This window comes from Mesoplodon densirostris, chromosome 18 (assembly GCF_025265405.1).
Source record: "Mesoplodon densirostris isolate mMesDen1 chromosome 18, mMesDen1 primary haplotype, whole genome shotgun sequence".
NCBI lineage: Eukaryota > Metazoa > Chordata > Mammalia > Artiodactyla > Ziphiidae > Mesoplodon > Mesoplodon densirostris.
This window is the reverse complement of record NC_082678.1, coordinates 35,298,579-35,321,699: the sequence shown is the minus strand read 5'-3', so window position 1 is coordinate 35,321,699 and position 23,121 is coordinate 35,298,579. Positions and strand designations below refer to the sequence as shown.

The window sequence follows — 23,121 nt, the reverse complement described above, 5'->3', positions numbered from 1 at the left end:
CACTCTCTCCGGCTACCACAATTTCTGAAAAGACAGCTGCTATAATTCCTACCTTTGCTTCTTTGCAACGTATGCCTTCAAATTTTTCTCTTTAACTTTTTAGAGGTTTGAATGTGATGTGCCCCGGAGTTTTCTGTTATGGGTAGGTTTGTTATTTATCCTGCTTGGGGTTCTCTGAAATGTTCGGATCTGTGGCTTGACGTTTTTCATTATAAAGTTACTGGCCATTATCCCTTCAAACTGTCTGGTACTGCCCCACATCCCAGGTGCCCTATTCTTTCTGTGTTCCCCCCATTCTTCTCTTTGTTCCAGTCTGGGTGGCCCCAATGCCTCTTCCCTCAGCTGTGAGGTCACTGACGGGCCTGTCAGGGACATCCTTCCTGTCACCACGATCCTGGCTCCCAGCACCTCCATCCACGTGGCCCCTCCGCACACAACCCCCATCCCGCTGAAGGCCCCCGCCTGTTCCACACATTCTCCCAGAGAGCTGTCAACACACTGACCCTAATTATCCAGAATCTCCACCTGACAGCTCCGACATTCAGGTCATCTCTGAGTCTGGTTCTGTTGCTTTGTCTCTTGGCAGTGTTTCTACTTGCTGCTTTGTGTGTCTTGTGATTTTTTTTTTTTTTTTACCAAATTCCAGACCTGTGTGGGATGGCAGAGACTGACACACCAAGTTTTTATGCCTGGAATTGGCCGGCCTTTCTCCTCCAGGACGTCAGTGAGGGGGCCGAGTCACAGGCTGAGCTGGTTGGGTTCTGTCGTCGCTGTGATCACCCCCGGGCCCCAATGGCTTCACCTGGCCCCGTGGGGTCACACTCTCGGGGGGGGGGGGCTGCTCCCTGGCAGCTGCGTGCCTTCCTGCCCTTCCTCAGCGGTAGACACCCCTGTCACTCAGTGTTTCCTCCCCTGGGGTCCCGTCCCGCTTGCCCTCCCCCACCCCCGCCCCGAGCCGTGCCCTTACAGTGCCCCTCCCTCCCCGGAGCAGGAGCCCACAGTACTCCTTCCGATGGAGCCTCAGGGCTACACTGACCCTGCTTCTGCCGTTGAGTCCAGACACGCAGACCATCTCGTGCCACACAGAGCGTCACTCCCATCCACCACAGTGGTGACATTTTGCTGACTGGATCTGATGAGCAGACAATTTAATAACAGTTAACTAAATAAACCACAAGATTAAAAGTAAAAATGGCACAAATGAACTTATTTACAAAACAGAAATACAGTCACAGATGTAGAAGACAAACTTATGGTTACCAGGGGGAAAGGAGGGGGATAATAAACTGGGAGATTGGGATTGGCATGTACACACTACTGTATATAAAATAGATAACTAATAAGGACCTGCTGTAGAGCACAGGGAACTCTACTCAATACTTTTAATGACCTAGATAGGAAAAGAATCTAAACAAGAGTGGATACATGCACGTGTGTAACTGATCCACTTTGCTGTACACCTGAAACTAACACAACATTGTAAATTAACTGTACTCCAATAAAAGTTAAAAAATAAACAAAGATAATTAAAAAAAATTAAAATCAATCAATCCATCACAAGATATAAAGCGTCCCAAACTCAGGGGTCCCCAACTCAATGGCATTCCTGTGGATTCCGTGCTCTGAAGCAAGAAGACAGGGCACTGCATCTCCCACACCCTCCCGAGAACAGGCAGCCCTGCTGGGTTGAGAAGCAGCACAAACCATTTTGGGTGTGTTAATTCCATCCGTCTACACAGGCAGCATGTGGCTCCCAGTTAGAGGGACCCAAATGAGTTTGAAAATGCTACATGACTACTGAGCCTGAGGATGCAAGAGACCTAGTAACTCAACATCTGTGGCAAATGAGGATGCGTCACAGCCTCCAGCAGGGACCAAAGGACACCAGCACAGACCTTCCAGGCACGTCAAACCTGTCCTCCTCCGTGGGTGTTGATCCTCCGTAGAAAGAGCCTCCGCTACGCGGGCCGAGCGCCTAACCTCGGACATCAGTGACCGCGTGGCCCGAGTGCCCTGGACACAGTGAGTGCTGTCGGCCGCTTGGCCCACCTCTGGGTGTGCAGCGACGGACACTCACGTGCAAAGGTACAGCGGGAGCCGGCGGCTGTGACATCCACAGACACACCTGCTGCACAACCGCAAGTACCCTTGTGACCAGGGACCCGAGGACCATCCTTGTTTACTGTAACTTTGTTTTCAAAGTTCAGCTCGGCTGGATGGTCAAAGATTCGGAAGCAACAGGATTTAAGGACTGGTGACAGAAGATCTGGGTGGGGACACACCTCACCAAACGGGCACAGACTGTGCTCACCAAGGAGAAGCCCGACAGAGGACACTCACTGCCAGGTGGACAAAACGGCCAGTTGTGGGAGCAGACAGCTCGCTGAGAACCCCTGCCCCACTCCATGAGCAAAGGGGCCATCGAGATGGGGACAGGGCTGTCTGAACAGGCTCGATGTCAGGCCCTGGCCCTGGCTCACCAGCTAGCCCTGCCGGGCCCCCACTTGGCAACTGGACCGGCACCGAGGCCCAGGAGCAGCCGGCCACCTGCTGGCAGGCACACTACACGGAGGCCAGAGACGTGTCCTCATGGGATCGAACCCGTCTCCTGGACGCGGATCTGCCTGCCCTGCCTGTCGGCACCACCCCAGGCGACGACAGTCCACAAGCCCCACAGGACAGAGCAGGGGCCTCGTGCCCACGCGGCTCCCTGCTGAGACGCAGGCACGAGTCTGTCTGCCAGGACAGCTTAACGCTTTTAACCAGAGCCTGCGACCGGAGCATGCGGCTCTGGGGTGCAGGGCTTAGGGCTGGGCTGGCACTCCACAGCTTCACACCAACAGCCCCACCACGCGTCTTCCTTCCAGGCCTGGAAAACTCTGGTGGGAAGGTCTCGGAGCCCCGGGGTAGCTGCTTGCAGGCACGCAGCAACGGTCCTCCTGAATGTGGAGAGGGCCCCGGGGAGGACTGCCGCTCTGGAACCCAGGGGCACTCGCTGGCACTTCCTGATGTTTCCGCGTACGTGAAGCGAAGGAACGTGCGACAGAGGCATCCAAAAACAGCACACTTCAGAAATGAAGGGTGGACTGGGGGGGTGGGCAGAGTCAGAACAGCACTGACCAGATCGGGGGCTGCCCTCCGACCACACCCTCCGCCTTCTCAGCGCCCGGGGAGCCGCACGTCGCCGCACCGCATCCCAGGTCCTGTAATCGAACTCCAGCAGGGGTTCCTGCGTTTAAAGAAGCCCCTCGGGTGACTTTTAAGTTCGTCAAAGTCTGACAGCCCACGGTGTCCTGAGTCCCAGATTTGTCACCATCCTGCCGCTGGGAGGACGGGCCACAGGGGGCGTGCACTTCCCGGCCCAGGGCAGGTCTGGGCTGGAACAAACCGAGAAGGGGCTGGTGTCACAGATGGGACTCGGGTGCTAATAAGGGAAGACGGGCCAGTTTTCAGAATAAAACGTAGCTTTATTACGACACAGGAAAAGACTACAAGCCATTAGGGAGAAGAGCCAAACAGTCCCTCAAAACGACAGGTGAAAGGGACACGGAAACATCCCAGTAATAAAATCCACAGCACAATCATTGGAATCTTGTTCTTATGATTTCTGTTTTCAAAGTTATAGTAAACGAAACAGTCACTTGAATTGTCAAAAGAACAGCAATTTTATACGACGAAAGCATCCACACCAAGCAGAACTACAACAGCACGAGTGTACGTGATGCAGGAGGAGCGTCCTGGACATCCTGGCGCCGACAGGAGGCCCAAGGCGGCCTGGGGAGGGCCCGGGCCCAGCCCCCTGCTCAGGACACCCAGGAGGAGAGCCTACTGTCTCACTGTACAGCGCTGACACGGCCGCCAACGTCTCACAAACACAAGTCACTGTAAACACACCAGCCGGGGAGGAAGGGTCGCCCAGGGATTCCTAGTGGTCTGGACATCGACACGGGTGGTGGTTTGAAACAGGAAACCATTTTCCCGTATTTAGTAGCTGCATCGGGAGCTGAAAGAAAACAAATTCCCCAACCCATCATGCAGTTCTCTGTTCCTGCCGAGGTGACGTCAAAGCAGGACCGCAGTGCACGGGACGGGGGGTGGGTGCACGTGCAGGCAGCTGAAGCCTCACCGTCCCCCCCCAGGTAGTTCTTCCAGCCACAGGGGAATCTCAGCAGCAGACAGAGAGATAAGTGCTTAGAACACCAGGCCAGAGGGAACAGAGGGTTAACTTCGACATAAAAATTCAAAAAAACACCCAGAAAAGAGAAACGGCCTGTCTCCTGAATCTTCACATTCTTGGAGCAGGTGAGCCCTGGACGTGAGCAGGCAGCAGGGGAGGGGTGCAGGGCTGACCAGACCATAGGCGACCCGCCAGAAACCCCGCAGCCAGTACATCTACTGTGTCCCCACTCTGCACGGAGGCCCAGGACTCCAGGGCCGCCTCCAGCCCAGGGTCCTCAGAGCAGCCACAGCGGACGGGCCACGCAGGGCAGGTGCCTGAGCTGCGTCACTGAGGACTCTGCCGGATACGACACCCCCGCCGCAGGACCCCAGCACCTTCCACAGGGGGCAGGAGCCATGCCGCGCCCAGACCCGAGCAGCTGATGAGCTGGACCTGGTTCACGGTCTGTCAGCTGAGAACCGGGCACACGTTTTTAAAGAGTGAAAACGGTTGAAATTTTGTGATGTGGTTACAGTATATGAAATTCAACTTTCCGGGCCTCCCTGGTGGCGCAAGTGGTTGAGAGTCCGCCTGCCGATGCAGGGGATACGGGTTCGTGCCCCGGTCTGGGAGGATCCCATATGCCGCGGGGCGGCTGGGCCCGTGAGCCATGGCCGCTGGGCCTGCGCGTCCGGAGCCTGTGCTCCGCAGCGGGGGAGGCCACAACAGTGAGAGGCCCGCATACCGCAAAAAAAAAAAAAAAGAAATTCAACTTTCCGTGATCATGTAAAGTTCATTGGAACTCAGCTACACTCATCCACGTTACCTGCAGCAGAGACCACAGGGCCCACAAAGCCAGAAACATCTACTACCTGGCCCTTTGCAGAGAGTCCGCTGACCCTGCCGCAGGAAAGAAACCTCACGGTTCAGGGGACACTGGCTCACCCCCCGTCTCTGGGCTGGAATCTCTCAGAGACGGACAATCTAAGTTTGGGTGTGAACAGACAGATGCATGCGAGACGGCTTGCAAGGAACAACGATGCTGCACCTCCCCCATCAGCCCCTCCAACCAGCTCAGTCCCGGCCGTCTGTCCTGCGGCAACAGAAGCTACCAGAACGCACTGCAGAGGCCAGAGCCAGGATGCAGCCCCCCAGGAGGCCGCCTGCATCATCCAACACACCCGCCACCCAGCAGCGACCAGGAGAGTTCATGGGACAGGTGGCCAGGAAGGAAACATGGGAGGGAAAACAGTGAAACCACTGGCAACGCTTCAGTTACTAAAAGATTAATACGACAGAGACCATTCCCAGCGCAGCCTGATTCTCCTCCATTGAGCCAGGCAGCTCTGACCAGGTCAAAGATGCCTGGCGGGGGCGGGCAGTGGGCAACAAAAACAGCACCGATGAAAAAGCAAGATCCACTCTCCAGAATAAAAAGAAAACGATCTAAATTTCAGCCTGAACTCAGTAATTCATTCACGTTACCATCATTACATTTAAGAGATTCACCATCGTGGAAAAAGAGAGAAAGGGGGACCATACGCAAACGCCTATTTCTAGAAAACGGGGAGCTGCTTTCACATGCAGGATGACGCTGCTCGTCTGCAGGACAGACGTGCTCGGAGGCCCCACGGGGTCTTCAGCTCCACAGGCTCCGGGGCTCACGCCCGAGTCCATGCTGCGCACAGACACCAAACTCACCAAGAGGAAGACCTGCGAGGCCTGCATCTCCTCCACCTCCTGCTTTCGGGGCCACAGCGTGGAACGGCTGGCGCGGGGGCTGCGCCTGCCCCAGCTCGCGGGGGACACAGGAGACACTCTGGCGCACGTCTCCTCTGCCCCCCAACCCCCAGCCCACCTCGTCAAGTGTCCACACAGCGCGACCCCGGGCACCCGGATGACTTCGGGGGACTTGCCGGTGAGCCGACGGCTACTCGTACTCCAGGAACTGTTTGTGATAGAAGAGCAGGTACCTGAGGAGAGAGGACAGAGCACGCTTACTTCCACCTCCCGGGGCGTCGGAGCAAAACCACCCTGACCAGGACAGCCACGTTCAGCCTGTCACCACAGAGAAGAGACGGCAGGGAGGCGGCAGGGCCCCCAGTCCACAACCAGCCCGGCCTCCGTCCACCTGCTGGGCCCTGGCTGCAGCCGCCCCCCAGCCCTGTACACGGTCCCTCTCGGAAGGACGCCAGCCCCGGGTTCCAGCCCCAGTCCACCCGCCCGGCCTCCTCACAGCCACCGCAGAGCCTCTCAGGGCTGCCCCACTGCTCGAGGCTCCAAGCCCAGACGCCTGCTGGAGCTCAGGGCAGCTGCGGGGGGGGGAGGGGGCAGGAGCCCCGCGGATGGCCTCGAGACCGAGGGAGGCAACGGTGAGCAGGAAGGAGCGAACGGGGCACAGAGGGTGACATGGCCCCGGGGGCCCAAGGGACGCACCCCTCGCTGTCTAGCACGTCCGCAATGCTAGCCTTGGTGATGATGGCATCGTCACACTTGAACCACTGGTCCTTGTGCTGCCGGATGAAGCTGGTGTAGTGGCCACTCTCCAGGGTCCCCTGGTGGTTGACCACCGCAAACAAGGAGTACCTGGTTTGGGGACGGTGGCGGGAGACGGAGGTCACGACCCTGTTCCCACCAGGGACTACAGTCCCCACCGGGTGGCCACTCAGGAGCAAACGCTGACAGGCGACAGCAGCGCGAGGGAAAGGGGAACAGGCCCGCCCGGGAGGCGCCGTTGCTGCTCCACCCTCCCCGCCGCCACCAACAGGAGGCATGGGCAGAGGGGCCTTACCACGACATGGTGGGGAGGCCCCTCCCTGACAGAGGGTCGGTGCCAGCACGACAGGAAGCAGGCCAGCGGCCAAGAGCAAGCAGGCCCGGACGCTGCCCCTCACATGCAGCATCTCCCGGGAGACGCAGGTGGGCCTCCCGCGAAGCTCCCAGCCCCGCTCGCGCTCAAGACACTAGGAGGTGCATGAGGGGCCACTCACTTGTTATCGTTGCTGAGACTGTCCGCCGGCTGCTGGTACTGTCCGTTCATCCTGCTCTCTTTGCTGGAACAAACGGCGCAAACTCAGGCTCAATTAAAACAATTCACTGATGACCCGCAGTTCACACGGTATCGTGGGCACCGGGGATGCGCGACCCCGGACGCCATGCTGGTGCGGCTTCCATGGGTCCGCTTCTCCCAACAGCTCCATCTCAAGCAGAGATAACCCCCGAGTTATGGTGGGGAAACCAAGGGCCAGGCTGGGAAGCGGACTGCCAAGATCGAGGCTCAGAGCCCACCCAGAGCCCACCCAGACCCACGTCTCCCCGCCACCCCCCAGGCAGGCAGGCAGCCTCCCCAGATCCTCCTGAGGCCCCGCCAACACTGGACTCAGGCCTCTGCTGCTTTAAGCAGCCCCGCCTGTGGTTATTATTCACTACAGCAGCCCTCCTACCAGGAAGCGGCCTCGTATTTTGCAAGGGTGAATTTCAAGCGGTCCCTGATACAAAGACTCCAAAACAAGATAAATGAAACCTACAACCACAAAACCACTGTGTTGATTTGTATCCAATCTCAGTGCCTGTGGCTGAAACGCCTGAAATGATGCCCTGAACCAGCTGGTAGGAGGACAGCCTCCCTCACACAGGGACAGTCCTGGGATGAGATCAGGACAGTGAGGGGTCACGGACGAAGTGACATCAGGGCCCACTGGGGCCTCATCAGGGACCTGGTGCCACGCCCACCCGACCACAGACACAGAGGACGAACCTGGAGGCCATGAAGGGGGTCATGTCCAGCTCGAGGGGGAAGGAAACGTAGGTGGTGATCTTGCGCCGAAGTTTGGCGGAGTGTTCGAATCGCTGCAGAAGTGGGGGGTGGGAAGGCTGTAGGGCTCCTCCGACAGCACAGCCTCTGTGGCTCCCTAAGTGGGCCTTTCCTGCATTTTCTGAACCGCCCTTGGCCACAGCTAGAGCTCAGAGTCCACAGGGCTCAGCCCAGCCCTGAAATGATGGGCCCAACAGCAGGTGTGGACCTAGCACAGTGCCCGGTAGGAGAAACAGGTAGGGCTGGGGATTTGGTTTCTGTCTTACATCTTTAAAGGGTCATGAAATAAAAGAATGAGCAACAGAGACTGTATGCTTTACATGTAAAATCAGATCGCAAATACCCAAGACCAGCACACACACCATCTCTGCTGCCATATTCTTTTGTAATACATCATACACATGATTCATATTTGCTACTGGGCCTTCACAGGAAAGCCGTGCTGACCTCCAGACGAGACCTTAATGCTAAGGGTCCTTGCTTTTAAGTAAAAGAAAATCAGAAAACTTGGGCTGAGGACAGAAGAACTTGGAGGGGAGGAGCAGTAAATCCCTAACCACCACCCACCCAGAGTAACTCACCCTGTTTTCATTATGAAACAATTACTTTTTGATTCACGGGCAAACCCCCCGGCGACAGACACGAGCAGAGTAATTTATAGGCACCATCCTCTTTGCTCCACAAGCACAGATGGACGCTGCACACCCACCCACCCTCAGGCCTTGGACGTGCTCAGGGAACTCACTTTGAGATGGAAACAGGCCACGATGGGCAGCTTCTTCATGGTGAGCTGCTTTGTGGACTCCTGGTAGCTATGGCAACCGCTACACTTGATCTTCGCACTGCTTCCTAAGTGCTCTGGTCTGGTAAACCTGCAACGCATTGAAAACATGTATTTTTAGGAAAAAAGATGGCAGCAGTAAGAGAGGAAAAAGAAAAGTTATTTTATCACTTTCATGAGGTTCACTTCCTAAAAACACACACACAATTAGGGACGTTTATAACTTCAAAATGAAAAAGCAATTCCTTCCTTTCTCTTCTCTATCACTTCAAAAAATATTTATCCTCAACTTTTTTGGAAGATGAAAGTCTGGTGAACTCAAAGTAATTTTCTAACTACTGTTAAGACCCAGCAATCAAATTTGTCCCTGAAAAGTGAAAACCAGCATTCACCCAAAAACTGTACATGAGTGGCTACTGCAGCTTTATCTGTAAAGGCAAAAAAAAAAACCCTGGAAGCAATGCAGATGTCCTTCAGCGAATGAGTGGTTAAGCCTGGTTAAGCCGTGTACACCATGGAATACTAGTAAGCAATAAAAAGGAAACAACTGGTGATGCACACAACCTGGATCAATCTCCAAAGAATTAGGATGAGTGAAAAGTCAATCCTTGAAAGGTTATATGATGTATCAGTCCATGGACATAACATTCTTGAAATGTGGAATTTCTAGAAATGGACAACAGATTTGCGGCTGCCAGGAGTTAAGGAGGCAACAGGGGTAGGAGGTGCAGGACGTGTGGTTGTGAGGGACCCTGCGGGGATGCAAGTGCCCTGCATCTTGACTGCAGGGATGTCGAGATCCTGCTGACCGTGACATTGTGCTATAATTTTACAAGATGTTACCACTGCAGGTAACTGAAGAAAGAGTACACAGGATCTCTCTGGATTGTATCTTACAACTGCACACAAAACTACAATTATCTCAAAATAAAAAGTTTAATTAAAAACGTTTTCATCACCTTCAGAAAAGACCACGAGCCACAGCAGGAGGGCGGCCCTGCTGGGTGTGACTCTGGCTGTTAGTCACTAAAGGCCGCGGACCTCCAGCCTCTGCCCAGGGTGGGGGGCACTCAGGGACAGAAACAGCTCGTCTGCTGGCCATCCCGTCTCCTCTCAGCTTTCATGCGGGAACATGGGGCCCTGGGGGGGCTGGCTTTACCAGGACTTTCCCTGAGCAGCCACGAGGAAGGGCCCCCTCCCCACAAGGCGCGGACGCCTCACCTCCGCAGGCAGTCCGTGAGGGTCGTGGTTCCCGACGCGTGGCTCTCTCCGTTCACCACGCTGCCCTCGCTCCCAGGGCTCAGTGGCCAGAAGGGGGTGGAAGAGCCAGGCAGGTCCAGGCTGATGTCCCAGAAGGGGTCGATGGTGGTGGAGACCCCACTAGGAGCAAGCAGGGGGGACAGGTGAGCACCATGGCCCAGGGGCAGCGCAGTGACAAGGCCCCGCGACGCTCGGCCAACAGCACCAGGGCTGCAGAGGTAGCACTTACTGGCACACTTGGCAGGTGACGTCGGACTGCAGCCCCCCCGTGAAGATCTGGTCTATGATGCAGCTGCAGTGGTTCGGGTTGTTGGCCTTCTTCCCATTGTCATCGCCTGGCAAGAGATGGCGGCTCTGTGACCCTGGGCCCCCAAGGCAGCCCACTGCCAGGCCGCTGGCCCAAGGGGCAGGGCTGGTGCAGCAGGAGGGTCCAGGTTTCCACAGGGGCGTGGGAGGGACACGCCGTGTGCTTTCAGTTTTTCCCCCTTGCTCCTCCCTGTGAAGAGCTCCCTGCCGTCCACCTGGCAGGCCCAGTAACAGGCCCTGAGAAACAGCCCCCGCCCTCACCTCTGCAGCACCCACCTGTATAATGCTCACCTGTACACTGCTCACCTTTGCAGTGCTCACCTCTGCAGCACCCACCTGTACAACGCTCATCTGCACAGTGCTCACCTATGCAGTGCTCACCTCTGCAGCACCCATCTGTACAATGCTCACCTGTACAGTGCTCACCTCTGCAGCGCCCACCTGTACAATGCTCACCTACACAGTGTCCACCTGTACAGTGCCCACCTATGCAGTGCTCACCTGTGCAGCGCTCACCTCTGCAGTGCTCACCTCTGCAGCGCCCATCTGTACAGTGCTCACCTATGCAGTGCTCACTAATGCAGTGCTCACCTCTGCAGCGCCCACCTGTACAACGCTGACCTGTACAGTGCTCACCTATACAGTGCCCACCTATGCAGTGCTCACCTCTGCAGCGCTCACCTGTGCAGTTGCTCACCCCTGCAGCACCCACCTGTACAATTCACCTGTACAGTGCTCACCTATGCAGTGCTCACCTCTGCAGCGCCCACCTCTGCAGCACCCACCTATACAACGCTCACCTGTACAGTGCTCACCTATACAGTGCCCACCTATGCAGTGCTCACCCGTGCAGCGCTCACCTCTGCAGTGCCCACCTGTACAATGCTCACCTGTACAGTGCTCACCTCTGCAGCACCCACCTATACAACACTCACCTGTACAGTGCTCACCTATGCAGTGCTCACCTGTGCAGCGCTCACCTCTGCAGTGCCCACCTGTACAGCGCTCACCTATGCAGCGCCCACCTGTACAGCACTCACCTGTGCAGTGCTCACCTTTGCAGTGCCGGTGCAGGACGTCCAGGGCCGCGATGAGGAACTCGTGCGCGTCCTGCTGCTCGTAGCCTGCCAGGTGCCGGGCGTGCGTCCACACCAGGTGCAGCAGCTTGTACGGGATGTGGGGGGACCGGTGCCCCGAGTAGAACTGCTTGGAGAGAAGGAAAAGCACCCTCGTCAGAAGCACGTGCCTCCCTCGAACACAGACGCACACACGCACGTCTGACAGCCGCCCAGAACCTCCGCTGGCAGGCGCGACCCAGACAAGTCATTTCCTTGCCTTTTCAGGCAAACTGTGTTTTCACGTGGACTTTGAGTCTGCTCTTAGTTTTCTCCATTCCCACCATCTGTTTTCTAGAAATAAGCCAAAACGATGAATGGCGACAAACTTTTGTCAAACACACACACATACACTAAAAGGTGACTTGTGCCATGTGAAACGCGTACCCCCATAAACCTGAACCTAAAAACCAACCTGACAGAGATGAACTCACCACCAACAGTGCCCTAGTGAGGCCCCCCCATCAGCCCGTTCTCCATGGCACCCGTGTCCCCGTTTTGGCCCAACGATATCATTCAGCTTGCTCACTCCTGTGGCCCCAGGAGCCGCTGTCAGGCTAGGCTGTAGGTATGTGGGGACTGGCTAAGCCAGGCCAGGAGTCGGGAAACTTCTGAAAAGGGCCAGACCATGAATCATTCCAGCTCCGCAGCCAGATGGGCTCAGGTGGCTGGGGCCCAACAGGGAAAACGAGAGGATGTGATCAAAGGCTGACAAAACCAGACCCAGCCGAGTCTGCTGGCCCGGGGCCGACACCTGAAGAACCCCTGGCTCCCCGTAGCACCCGAGGGAGCAGCTGGGCTGCAGTCCCGGCCTGCGAGCCCATCGGGACAGAACCTGATGTCCACGGCAGGGGCCCAAAGAGAGAGGCCTCTGGTGACACACAGTCAGCAGGGCTGGCAATAGGAGACCCGCCCGTCCTGTGGACAAAGCCAGAAAGCGGCAGGTGACGGGGAAGGGCTGGCATCTGTCACGTGCACCCGTGAGGCAGCCACGAGCCTCTGCAGATGACGCAAGTCCCTCACCCAACGATCCCTGTTGGGAAGGACGTGCGATTCCACAGTCGGCACGTCTGTGGATGTTCAGAGCCCACCCCGTGACGGCCCGGCCCCCTCCCAGCCCAGGCGCACCTCCTGGAAGAGGGAGGACATCTCGCAGACCAGGCAGGAGCCAGGGCTTTGCATCTCGCAGCGGTGCCGGTCTGACAGGAAGAAGTCGCGCAGCAGCGGCGTGTGTGTCAGCGCCTGCACGATGCAGTTCATGAAGCACGTGTTCCCGAGGTTGATGAGGCCGCGAAGACCTGGCAGGCAGAGCGCAGGGTGGGGCTGTCAGGGCCCCGGCCGGGCCTGCCGCTCCCTCGAGAAGCAAGAGGACGGAAGGAACCTACTTCTAACGTCTGTGCCCCACCCGTAGGAAACATCCCGAGGTGTGCTCACACCCACCCCCACCAGCCCTCACTGCCCAAAGGCTCCCAGTAACAACAGGGCAGGTCAGGGAGGGGCCTCTGCAACAAGCTGACAGCCACACCACGGCTTTGCAGCCTGCAAAGAGAACGGGCCTCCACCCGGCCGCGCCCACCCACCTATGGTGCAGTTGGACGTGATCTTCCGTCGCTTGGGGTTGTGTTTCAGCAGCTCGAGCTCCCGTTTGGTCGGCTCCCACGTTGAAAACTTCTCCCCGATGCCTAAACGGATAGAAGGTGCCCTTAGCTACACTCTGGTCGTGTGTCTACGAACCAGCATGGTGGCAGCACAGGGTTTATCAGATTGTATTTCAAAGGTGGGCAACGTAGGGTCCTTCTAAGACCCTGTTCCAGACAATGGAAGGAGCTTCTTTCAGAGAGCATGCCGTGAATGAACCACATTCCCAGAGGAGGAGAGAGCAGGACCTTTAGTGACAGCTGCCCCGGCACCAGCGGTCTCCTCAGCCTTAATTACGCCCCAAGCAGAGGGACCACTGCACCAGTGCCCACAGGGAGCGCTGGGTGGCGATGGGGATGAAGGGACGGCCGTACCCACCAGAGACTTAAACCAAGGACGGTAGCAGGGCCACCTGCACCCCAGTGCACAGCCTACTCCTCAGAGGCTACTGGCTCCACGGACCTAAACTCAACACACTCTGAAAGACGCACCATCCTGCTGACAGATGGAATTGTGGAATGATTTTAGAAGAACCCTACTTTTTCCTGGGACGTGCATTTCTTAGCCCTGTGGTTTAACTGTTCTGCACAAAGAAATAACATCCTCAGCCTCAGCCTCACCTGCAACATTACTAAAGTTTGGAGGTGGAAGAGAACAGGAAGTGGACTAAAGAGACTGTTCTCCAGCAAAGATGGGCTCAGCGGCTCTGATGACCGACAGCCCTGGCTTGTGCTCCATCCTCTAACATGACACGTTTATAAAGGGGCACAATTGAGGCAAAAAATTGTAAACCACATGCTGGGTTGTATGTTCTCTGTGGAGAGATGGTCACAGGCCAGTGGGGCTTTCTACACTTCTTACTGTTGTGACCCATGACCGTGTGCTGGAAATGAGAACAAAAAAGAAAAAAATATCAGGGAAACCAAAAACAGGTAGCTGAACAAAAAAGAAAAGAGCTGCATAATGTTCACATGTGCTGCTATGTGCCAGTGCAGGGACGGGAGTGATGGCACGGCTCCACGGCCACCGCACAGCCAGTGGGACACACGTGCCGCCCCTGCCCCGTCCCTCGCACGAGGCCTGCGCCCTGATAATAAGGGCGCCTTAGCGGGAAGGGCACTAGAGGAACCTCTTGTCCTGATGAGATGACTCCGGGTGGGCTCCTGGATGGGGACTGGTCACCAGAAAGACCAGGGAAGCTTGGAATTTGCAGCACTCGCAAGACCAGCCCCAACTCCTCCAAAGAGGGGAGGGGGCTGGAAATGGGGTTAATGATCCATCGGGCCTCCAGGAAGAAGCCCCCATAACATCCCAGTAGCACGGGGTTCGGGGAGCGAACCAGGTGGGTGAACATTCCACACCGAGTGGGTGATGCACCCCAACTCCACGGGGACCCTCCCCGGCCTTGCCCCGTGCCTCTCTCTCTCCATCTGGCTGCTCATCTGTGTCCTCTGTCACATCCTTTAACGACCTGGTGAACCTAAGTGTCTCCATGAGTTCTGTGAGCTGCTCTAGCAAATGCTCCAGTCCAGGGGGGTCCTGGGAGCCTCCCATCTACAGCTGGATGGTCAGGAGCACAGATGAGAACCTGGACTTGAGACTCCGGCATCTAAAGTTGGGGAGGGGGTCTCGTGGGGCCTGACACCTCCAGGCCGACTGTGTCAGAACTGAGTTGATCCATAGGATACGCAGCTGGCGCCACAGTGAATTTCTTGGCAGGGAACTGACCCCCCCAAAAAAACACCTGGTGACCAGAAGTGCCAGGTGTGAAGGGTTCTGTGCAAGTAAAGGAGACTCACGGGAGAGAAACACTCATCAGGGAAGAGCTGGGTTGTTCCTACACAAGAAGGAAAGCCTGGAGTTCTCGCTTTAGGGCTACAAAGGCACCGCATGGGAAGGAGAGCACACTCCTGAACTAAGGTGCTTCAGTGGTAGATTGTTGTATTTTTCATCTGGAAAGTTTAATTCTGTGCTGACACAGATTTAGCATAACCTAACCAGTTAAGAGTTTTTTTTTTTTTTTTTTTCCAGTTAAGAGTTTTAAAAGAGATTCAACAGTAATTTAATGAGAAAATAGTCTACCCTCCTGGAAGGAATCAGCGTACACATCCTGCAGTTACTGAGGAGATGCTTTCTGGGCAGCTACCAGGGACGTGGAAGCACAAAATCCCTCGTCCACCAGACGGGCCAGGGCCCTGAGGACACTGTGCCTGGTTCAGCCCCGTGTCTGTAAAAACACCCGTCGACCGGAGAGGGTAGGTTGGGGGTGTCTCTCTCAAGCCCGGCTAAGCCCTCACAGCAGTCGCAGGCCTGTGGGCACCCGGGCAGGAGGACGGATCCAGGAAGCTGTGGGCACCGCACCTGCCTCCCCTGGCCCCCCATGAGCCTGCAGGAGGGAACAGGCAGGTGCAGGGGCTCCTCCTCCTCAACAGAGCCACCCCACTCCCTCCCCACCCCCCCACCATGCCCTGACAGACAAGGGGGCAGGGAATGCAGGGCTAAGACACAAGCAGGCATACAGATCTCAGGAAAACCAAACCTTGCATTTTCCAAGCTTTCCGCTGTTCCTCTTTGGCAATGATTTCTATGTCTTTGTCATAAATGTAGTCCTGACACAAAAAGCAGTAGATACCTCCATACATAAGCTCTATGGCTGAAAAGAGAAAAGAGGGAAGAGACAAAATTTAATTAAAAGTCGAAAGGTAAAAAAAAAAAAAAAAAAGTCGAAAGGTAATGCTTCAGGACACAAATTACACAAGCACGTTTTTTAGGCATTTCACTGCACCATTTCTCAAAGCAGAGAATCCCATTATTACAAAAGGTTGCCCCCCCACTTCCGATGCTGTATCCTAAGCAGATGAGGCACGTGAACTTTTTTTGGAAGCTCCCGCCATGGGCTGAGGAACCTGAGGGAGAAAGAAGTGCCTCGACCATATTTTACGAAGGACCCAACCCCCAGGTACCAGGACCTGCCGCCCATCCTCTGAAACAAGGGAAACTCGCATTCCTATCAGCCCACGAGGACTCGTGGCATCCAGATGGGCAGCACGGCCCCAAGCAGACAGCCTGGAGGGCGTGCCCAGAGCCCCCAGCGAGCGGATCCTGTGCTTTCTAAACTGCATCCTCCACAAGAGAAAAGTCCTCAAAGCACCTGGAAGGAACTCGCTCAATTCAACAATTAAAAAGAATTCTCCTTAACCTCAGAATGGGCGAAAATATTTGCAAACGAATCAACGGACAAAGGATTAACCTCCAAAATACATAAACAGCTCATACAGCTCAATACTGAAAAAACAAACAACCCAATCCAAAAATGGGCAGAAGACCTAAATAGACATTTCTTCCAAGAAGACATACAGATGGCCAAGAAGCACATGAAAAGCTGCTCAACATCACTAACTATTAGAGAAATGCAAATCAAAACTACAATGAGGTATCACCTCACACCAGTTAGAATGGGCATCATCAGAAAATCTACAAACAACAAATGCTGGAGAGGGTGTGGAGAAAAGGGAACCCTCTTGCACTGTTGGTGAGAATGTAAATTGATACAGCCACTATGGAGAACAGTATGGAGGTGCCTTAAAAAACTAAAAATAGAATTACCACATGACCCAGCAATACCACTACTGGACATATACCCTGAGAAAAACATAGTTCAAAATGGTTGAACTAGGGAACTTCCCTGCTGGCGCAGTGGTGAAGAATCCTCCTGCCAACACAGGGGACACGGGTTCGAGCCCTGGTCCGGGAAGATCCCACATGCCACAGAGCAACTAAGCCAGTGCGCCACAACCACTGAGCCCACGTGCCACAACTACTGAAGCCCTCACGCCTGAGCCTGTGCTCCGCAACGAGAAGCCACCGCAATGAGAAATGAGAAGCCTGCACACCACAACAAAGAGTAGCCCCCACTTGCCACAACTAGAGAAAACCGGCATGCAGCAACAAAGACCCAATGCAGCCAAAAATAAATAAATAAATGTTTTTTTTTTTTTTAAAAAGGTTGAACTATATGGACAAATGCACCCCAATGTTCACTGCAGCACTGTTTACAACAGCCAGGACATGGAAGCAACCTAAAGGCCCATCAACAGACAAACAGATAAAGAAGATGTGGCACATATATACAAATGGAATATTACTCAGCCATAAAAAGGAACAAGACTGGGTCATTTGTAGAGACATGAGTGGACCCAGAGACTGTCATACAGAGTGAAGTCTGAAAGGGAAAAACAAGTACTGTATATTAACACGTATATGTGTGGACTCTAGAAAAATGGTTCAGATGAACCAGTTTGCAAGGCAGAAATAGAGACACAGATGTAGAGAACAAACGTATGGACACCAAGGGGGGAAAGTGGCAGGGGGCGGGGGGATGAACTGGGAGATTGGGATTGACGTATATACACTAGTACGAACGAAATAGGTAACTACTAAGAACCTGTTATACAAAAAATAAACAAAATAAAATTCCAAAAAAAAAGAGAGAATCCCCTTGACTCAGACTCACCAAGTGACAGCAGACGTCTGCCAGGCGACGGGACGCAGCTCAGAGCACAAACCCGGCCCCGCCACCTGCCGGCTGCGCACCTCTGAGCGCCTGTGAGCTCACCCACATCCCCTGTGGTATAACAGGGACAGCAACAGCACTGACACAGGTCTGCATGGTCACTAAGTTCATACAAACAACTAAGCAGCACACACCTCCTGGTAAATGGTGATGTCTTAACAAGTTACGACTTTTATCATATTTCATGTCTTTTTTTTAATTATTATTTTTTGGGGGGCTGTGTTGGGTCTTTGTTGCTGTGCACAGGCTTCCTCTAGTTGCGGTGAGTGGGGGCTACTCTTCGTTGCGGTGCACAGGCTTCTCGTTGCGGTGGCTTCTCTTGTTGCGAAGCACGGGCTCTACACGCTTGGGCTTCATTAGTTGCAGCACGCGGGCTCAGTAGTTGTGGCTCACGGGCTCTAGAGCACAGGCTCAGTAGTTGTGGCGCACGGGCTCTAGAGCACAGGCTCAGTAGTTGTGGCGCACGGGCTTAGGTGCTCTGTGGCATCTGGGATCTTCCCAGACCAGGGCTCGAACCCGTGTCCCCTGCATTGGCAGGCGGATTCTTAACCACTGTGCCACCAGGGAAACCCCCATATTTCATGTCTTAAGGTACAAAGACGCAGATCAATGATACTGTGGTGGATCGAAAGTAGATCTATCAAGACTCAAAGTAGCAATTTTAGAGAATCCCAGGCCTACTCCTGTCCCTCCCTAAAAACCTACAAAATTCCGACCAAGTCTCTGCAAGTCCACGTCGAGGCTGTTCTGGAGGCCGGGGCCAGCTGCCCTGCGTTCTGCCCGCTCCTGAGCAGTGTCACTCCTGCCCCGGGGACCAGAGCAAGCTGGCAGAGGCGGGCTTACGGTGGGGAGGAGAGACATTTTCAGGGAAGCAGCGGGGTTCAGTGAGAAACAGGCCAGGCGCACAGCAAGGGCAGAGGGAGGCCCCACGTCCCCAGACGAGCCTGCCTCCCACCCACTGCATGGGGCTGGGACCACCAGGAGGGGCGGGGGCCGACAGCGGGCGCTGGGGCCCTGGGATGAAACAAGGAGGAGGCTTGCCTCACCCCAGCCCCACACAGAACTTCACTCCACATGGTCAGCGACCTAAATCACAGCTAAAAGTATAAAAACTCAGACACAAACGGGTAAGCGTCACGACCTCAGGTTTGGCAATGGATTCTTAGTCTGACACCGAAAAAGCACGAACAACCAAAGAGAAATGCTGTTATTGCACAATTAAACTACGGGATGGTGTGAACATTATTTTTATATTCAGTGGGAAACCAAAACATTTGTGTGCCTCGCTTTATTGAGGTATCTGCTTTATTGAGGTGGTCTGGAACCAAACCCACAGTATCTCCAAGGTCTGCTGGTATCCAAAAGAAATGAAAACATATGTCCACAAAGAAACTCACACATGGGGGCTTCCCTGGTGGTGCAGTGGTTGAGAGTCCGCCTGCCAATGCAGGGGACACGGGTTCATGCCCCAGTCCGGGAAGATCCCACGTGCCGTGGAGTGGCTGAGCCCGTGAGCCATGGCCGCTGAGCCTGCGCTCCGCAACGGGAGAGGCCCGCGTACCGCAAAAAAAAAAAAAAAAAAAAGAAAGAAACTCACACATTCATGTTTATAGCAGCATTATTAATAAAAGCCAAAGGTGGGAACCCAAATGTCTATCAGTGGATGACTGGATAAACAAACTCTGGGATATCAACACAAAGGAATGCAATTCAACCACAAAGAAATGCTATTCAACCACAAAGAAATGAACTGACACTTCATGAACCTTGAAAACCTGCCAAGAGATAGAAACAGACACAAAAGGCCATGTGTTGTATGATTCCTTTTATATTAAATATTCAAGACAGGCAAATCCACAAATGAAGGCAGATCAGCGGATGCCAAGGCCCGGAGAGGATTATGTAACAGAGACATGTATTCTTCGAGTAGACAAAAAAGTTTTGAAAATAAAGAGAGATGGTATTTCCACACACCACATGGCAAGTGACTGAATGCACTGAACTGTACTGGTTGAAATGGTTAATTGTGTGTTCTCTGAATTTCGTCTCAATATGGAATTCAAAAACCCAATGCAACACCTACAGTCAAGGTAGTTCCTCCAGAAAATTATTTCACAATCAAGATAACCAAGGACAAAGGCTTGACTGCATCAGGACAAAAGGCTGAGTAGACAGTCAGTGGTCCCGTGGTACCCAAGGTAGGGCCAGTTCCAGGACCCCCGCGGACACCAGGATCCAAGGATGCTCAAGCCCCTTGTAGAAAATGGTGTGGTATCTGCATATAACCTACATCCTCCTACACACTTTAAAGCACCTCCAGGTTGCTTTACCTAATACAATGTGAATGCCATGTAACTAGCTGCCTGGACCAGACAAATTCAAGTTTTGCTTTTTGGAACTTTCTGGAATTTGTTTTTCGATCTGAGGTTGGCTGGATCTGCAGGTGCAGAACCCATGGAAACAAAGGGCCAGCTGCCCAGGAACCCAGCTGCCTGGATGCGGGCGAGACGCTCCCAGTAAGAGAGGAGGCCGTCAACCCACTCACCCGGGAGCCCTCAGCCGACGGGCACCAGGCAGGTGCGTGTCCCCCTCCCTCCAGCCACAGGAGGATCTTGAGATGGAGGGAAATGTCACCCACTCAGAGAGGAGCTGATACCCCCTCTCATGCCCACATACATCCTCACACCCTCTGGGAAAACTAAAATAACTCTTCCTAGAGGCAGACACAAAGCTAAAAGCACTCCTTTTACAGCCTCTGTGGCTCACACAGGCAACATGCACGGGCCCCTGTGACTCGACATCAAACAAAAACCTGTATGAAACTAAGAAGCACGAAACCAAATCTTACTCAATGACCTGGATCCCAACACCGTCCTGCAGAGCAAACCTGCCAGCAGTGGGTCAGGACGGGCCCTTCCTCCTGGGGGCCACTTCTGCCACGTTACACCAGGCAGGGTCACAGGGCAGGTCGGACAGAGGAGCAGAAGCTTCGTCCTCCCACAGGCCGCCAGCAAAGACCCCATAGCTACTGACGTCCTGGTTTTAACTGAACACTCACAAAAAAGCAAATACTCAGACAAGACTCCCCGTGGGCCTCTCGTGCTCCTCCGCTGAGAAGCCGCAAGCCCTGGGAGAAACCCTTCTAGGAATCCACGTCAGGCCCCCGTGTTATTCTGTCTGTGGGGGTCCCGGAGGCAGGACTCGGCCCAGGAATCATGGCTCCTTGGCCCTCAAACATCAAGCTGCCACTCTGACGGGGCTCTAGAGCAGCTCGAGATGCAGGGCCGGGGGTGGGTGATCCGCTTGCCCACCAGGGCTCCTCTCCCGCGCCCTCCCCTGCCACCTGGACACAGAAAGCTAAGCTTTAGCGTTGTTAACACACAAGCACACACACGCTCACACACACAACCTGCAATAAACTCCTGGGCTCTCCCATTTTGTGGTTTTGTCTCTTGAAGAAAACCTTCTAAAACTTATTCATTCTGGCCAAAGTAGAGGCAGAGTTTATCAATCAGGTTGATAAAATTAATAAACACACCAATTTCTCGACTTTTGTGAGGGGGGGAGACGGGATTGCTGACCCCCGCCCTGCCAGGCAGCCGCTCACTCACAGCCTGTGAAGCACCACCAGGGCCCCCAGCTCTCCTTCCAAAAAGGCCACTTAGCTCCTGGTAACAGGCTGACCCCCAGCACTGGCTGCAAGTTCTCACCTGCAAGTGAACTGAGGCACGACCTCTGGAGACGACCGAGTTTGGATGAGCCCATTCCTACTACTTAAAAGGCCTGAGAACATCTTTCACCAGAAGGCTAGGTCACACCAAGCTATGTTCTAGAAAAGGGTCTGTGGTCTGGACCTTCTGAAAGTGATTTTCTTACAGATATCCTAACAACCTCAGCATCGTTTGACAGAAAACACAATTCTCAACGAGGGAAACACATTCAGTGACGACAGTCAGAAAATCAAGCCAAGAGCAAAACTTAGCCTCACGTCGTCACCTCTGGAAGGCACTACTGTCTGACTAGGAAACGTGAGCTCACCTCAACGCCAGCCTCTCCGCAGACACTGAAAACACTGCAAACCCGTTACAGAAACCACTAAATTCACCCAGTACCCCCCACCCCCACGATGACACCGACAACCTGAAGCTGCATTTAAGACCTGTGCAAATTTCTGCCTGACCTAATACCTAACCGTGCTTTTCAGAGAAAGATGGGTCTCTGATGTCCCGTTAAAGAAAGTCATCGCTCAGGGTTACACGACTTTATGTGACCTCAGGCACGCTGGGCACGTGCCCCTCGTGGGCTCAGTTTCTCTCTTTCCCTCCCCCTGGAGTTCCACGAGGAGAGCACAAGCTACTTCAGACAAAGGTGGACTCCCAAGAGAGTAGAAGGTTAAATTCACAGAAGGAGAGTCAGGGAGGTGACCCCAAAGCCCAGGAGGCGTCGTGGGGTCTTACCCAGGTTGTGCCTTTTCGACTTGGCGTGCTCGTGAATGTGCTTCTTCGTGAAACAGCCAAAGAAGACGCAGTGGAGGCACGAGTGCAGCCGGTTCAGGTGGACGCCGCACACGTGACACACGCACGACTTCGCCTGAAATTCAGAAGAGAGAGTTAGAAACCAGGGGTTCTCAGAAACACCAGGGCAAGGTAGATCCCAACGGACATAGCTCGGGAGGAAGGGAAAGCCCGGGTTTCCTCTCAAGGTCTCACTGCCTAAAGGGTCATTTCGTTAATCCTGTCCGTTGCCCCCCAAAAGGCACGTAGGTCATCTAGCTCAGAAGTGGCTCCGTGTAAGAGACCTCAGCCCTTTTCCAACTCAAAGCCGCTCAGACAAAGCGCCTGGAGCTCCAGGAGCAGTAGAGGTCCTTCCGTATCCAACAGGGCCCCCAGCCCCAGGTCACCTTTAACCTGCACTTCACTTCCAGTTTGGTATTCCAGGTTCCAAGACCACAGTAAGCCTATAATCAATCAATCCAAATGAATATGAATCAAAGCAATACACAGAAACAAGAAAAAGAACGGTTTGCGTCCGAGAACCAGACCACAGAAACCTAAAGTTTTAACCTCAGCGATTATGAGCACCATGGTTAACAGTTCTCGTCCCCCCAAGACCACCCAGGAACGCCCGGCACGACAATTACACCAGTGCCAACTGTGAACCCTTGCAGGTCACCAACTTGAACTCCCAGCCTCTGTGATGACACCACACAACATAACCCTCTTGCTCAGATGGGGTGCAGGGAGCTTGGGGTGAAGGGAGGTGGAAGATGAACAGGGCCTGGGAGATAAGGTTAAAACAGAAAAGGCCCAGAAACAAAGGATAGCAGCACAAACGTGACACAGACACTGGCGCCGGGTACTGGAGCGATTATGCCGTTTGATCCTCACCGCCAGCCCCGAGGAAGGCCACGAGCCCTTCTGACGTGCGTCTGCTGGTGTCCACACAGCTGGCACGTGCACTAGGACCTCCTGACCC

At 54.3% G+C, this 23,121-nt stretch overlaps 1 protein-coding gene across 1 annotated transcript in view; it reads right to left on the bottom strand.

Moving 5' to 3' along the window:
• Window positions 1-3,446: 3,446 nt before the first annotated feature.
• USP22 (ubiquitin specific peptidase 22) overlaps window positions 3,447-23,121 on the bottom strand; it is a 36,039-nt gene continuing 16,364 nt past the window's right edge. Inside the window, exons 2-13 of the mRNA XM_060081602.1 lie at window positions 22,104-22,236; window positions 15,613-15,726; window positions 13,016-13,117; window positions 12,564-12,733; window positions 11,376-11,523; window positions 10,244-10,349; window positions 9,976-10,134; window positions 8,719-8,845; window positions 7,917-8,008; window positions 7,150-7,212; window positions 6,596-6,745; window positions 3,447-6,132 (exon numbers count right to left, since the gene is read on the bottom strand). Coding sequence (XP_059937585.1) covers window positions 6,090-6,132; window positions 6,596-6,745; window positions 7,150-7,212; window positions 7,917-8,008; window positions 8,719-8,845; window positions 9,976-10,134; window positions 10,244-10,349; window positions 11,376-11,523; window positions 12,564-12,733; window positions 13,016-13,117; window positions 15,613-15,726; window positions 22,104-22,236 — 1,407 coding nt within the window. The 3' untranslated portion in view covers window positions 3,447-6,089. The remainder of the gene's footprint in view (window positions 6,133-6,595; window positions 6,746-7,149; window positions 7,213-7,916; window positions 8,009-8,718; window positions 8,846-9,975; window positions 10,135-10,243; window positions 10,350-11,375; window positions 11,524-12,563; window positions 12,734-13,015; window positions 13,118-15,612; window positions 15,727-22,103; window positions 22,237-23,121) is intronic.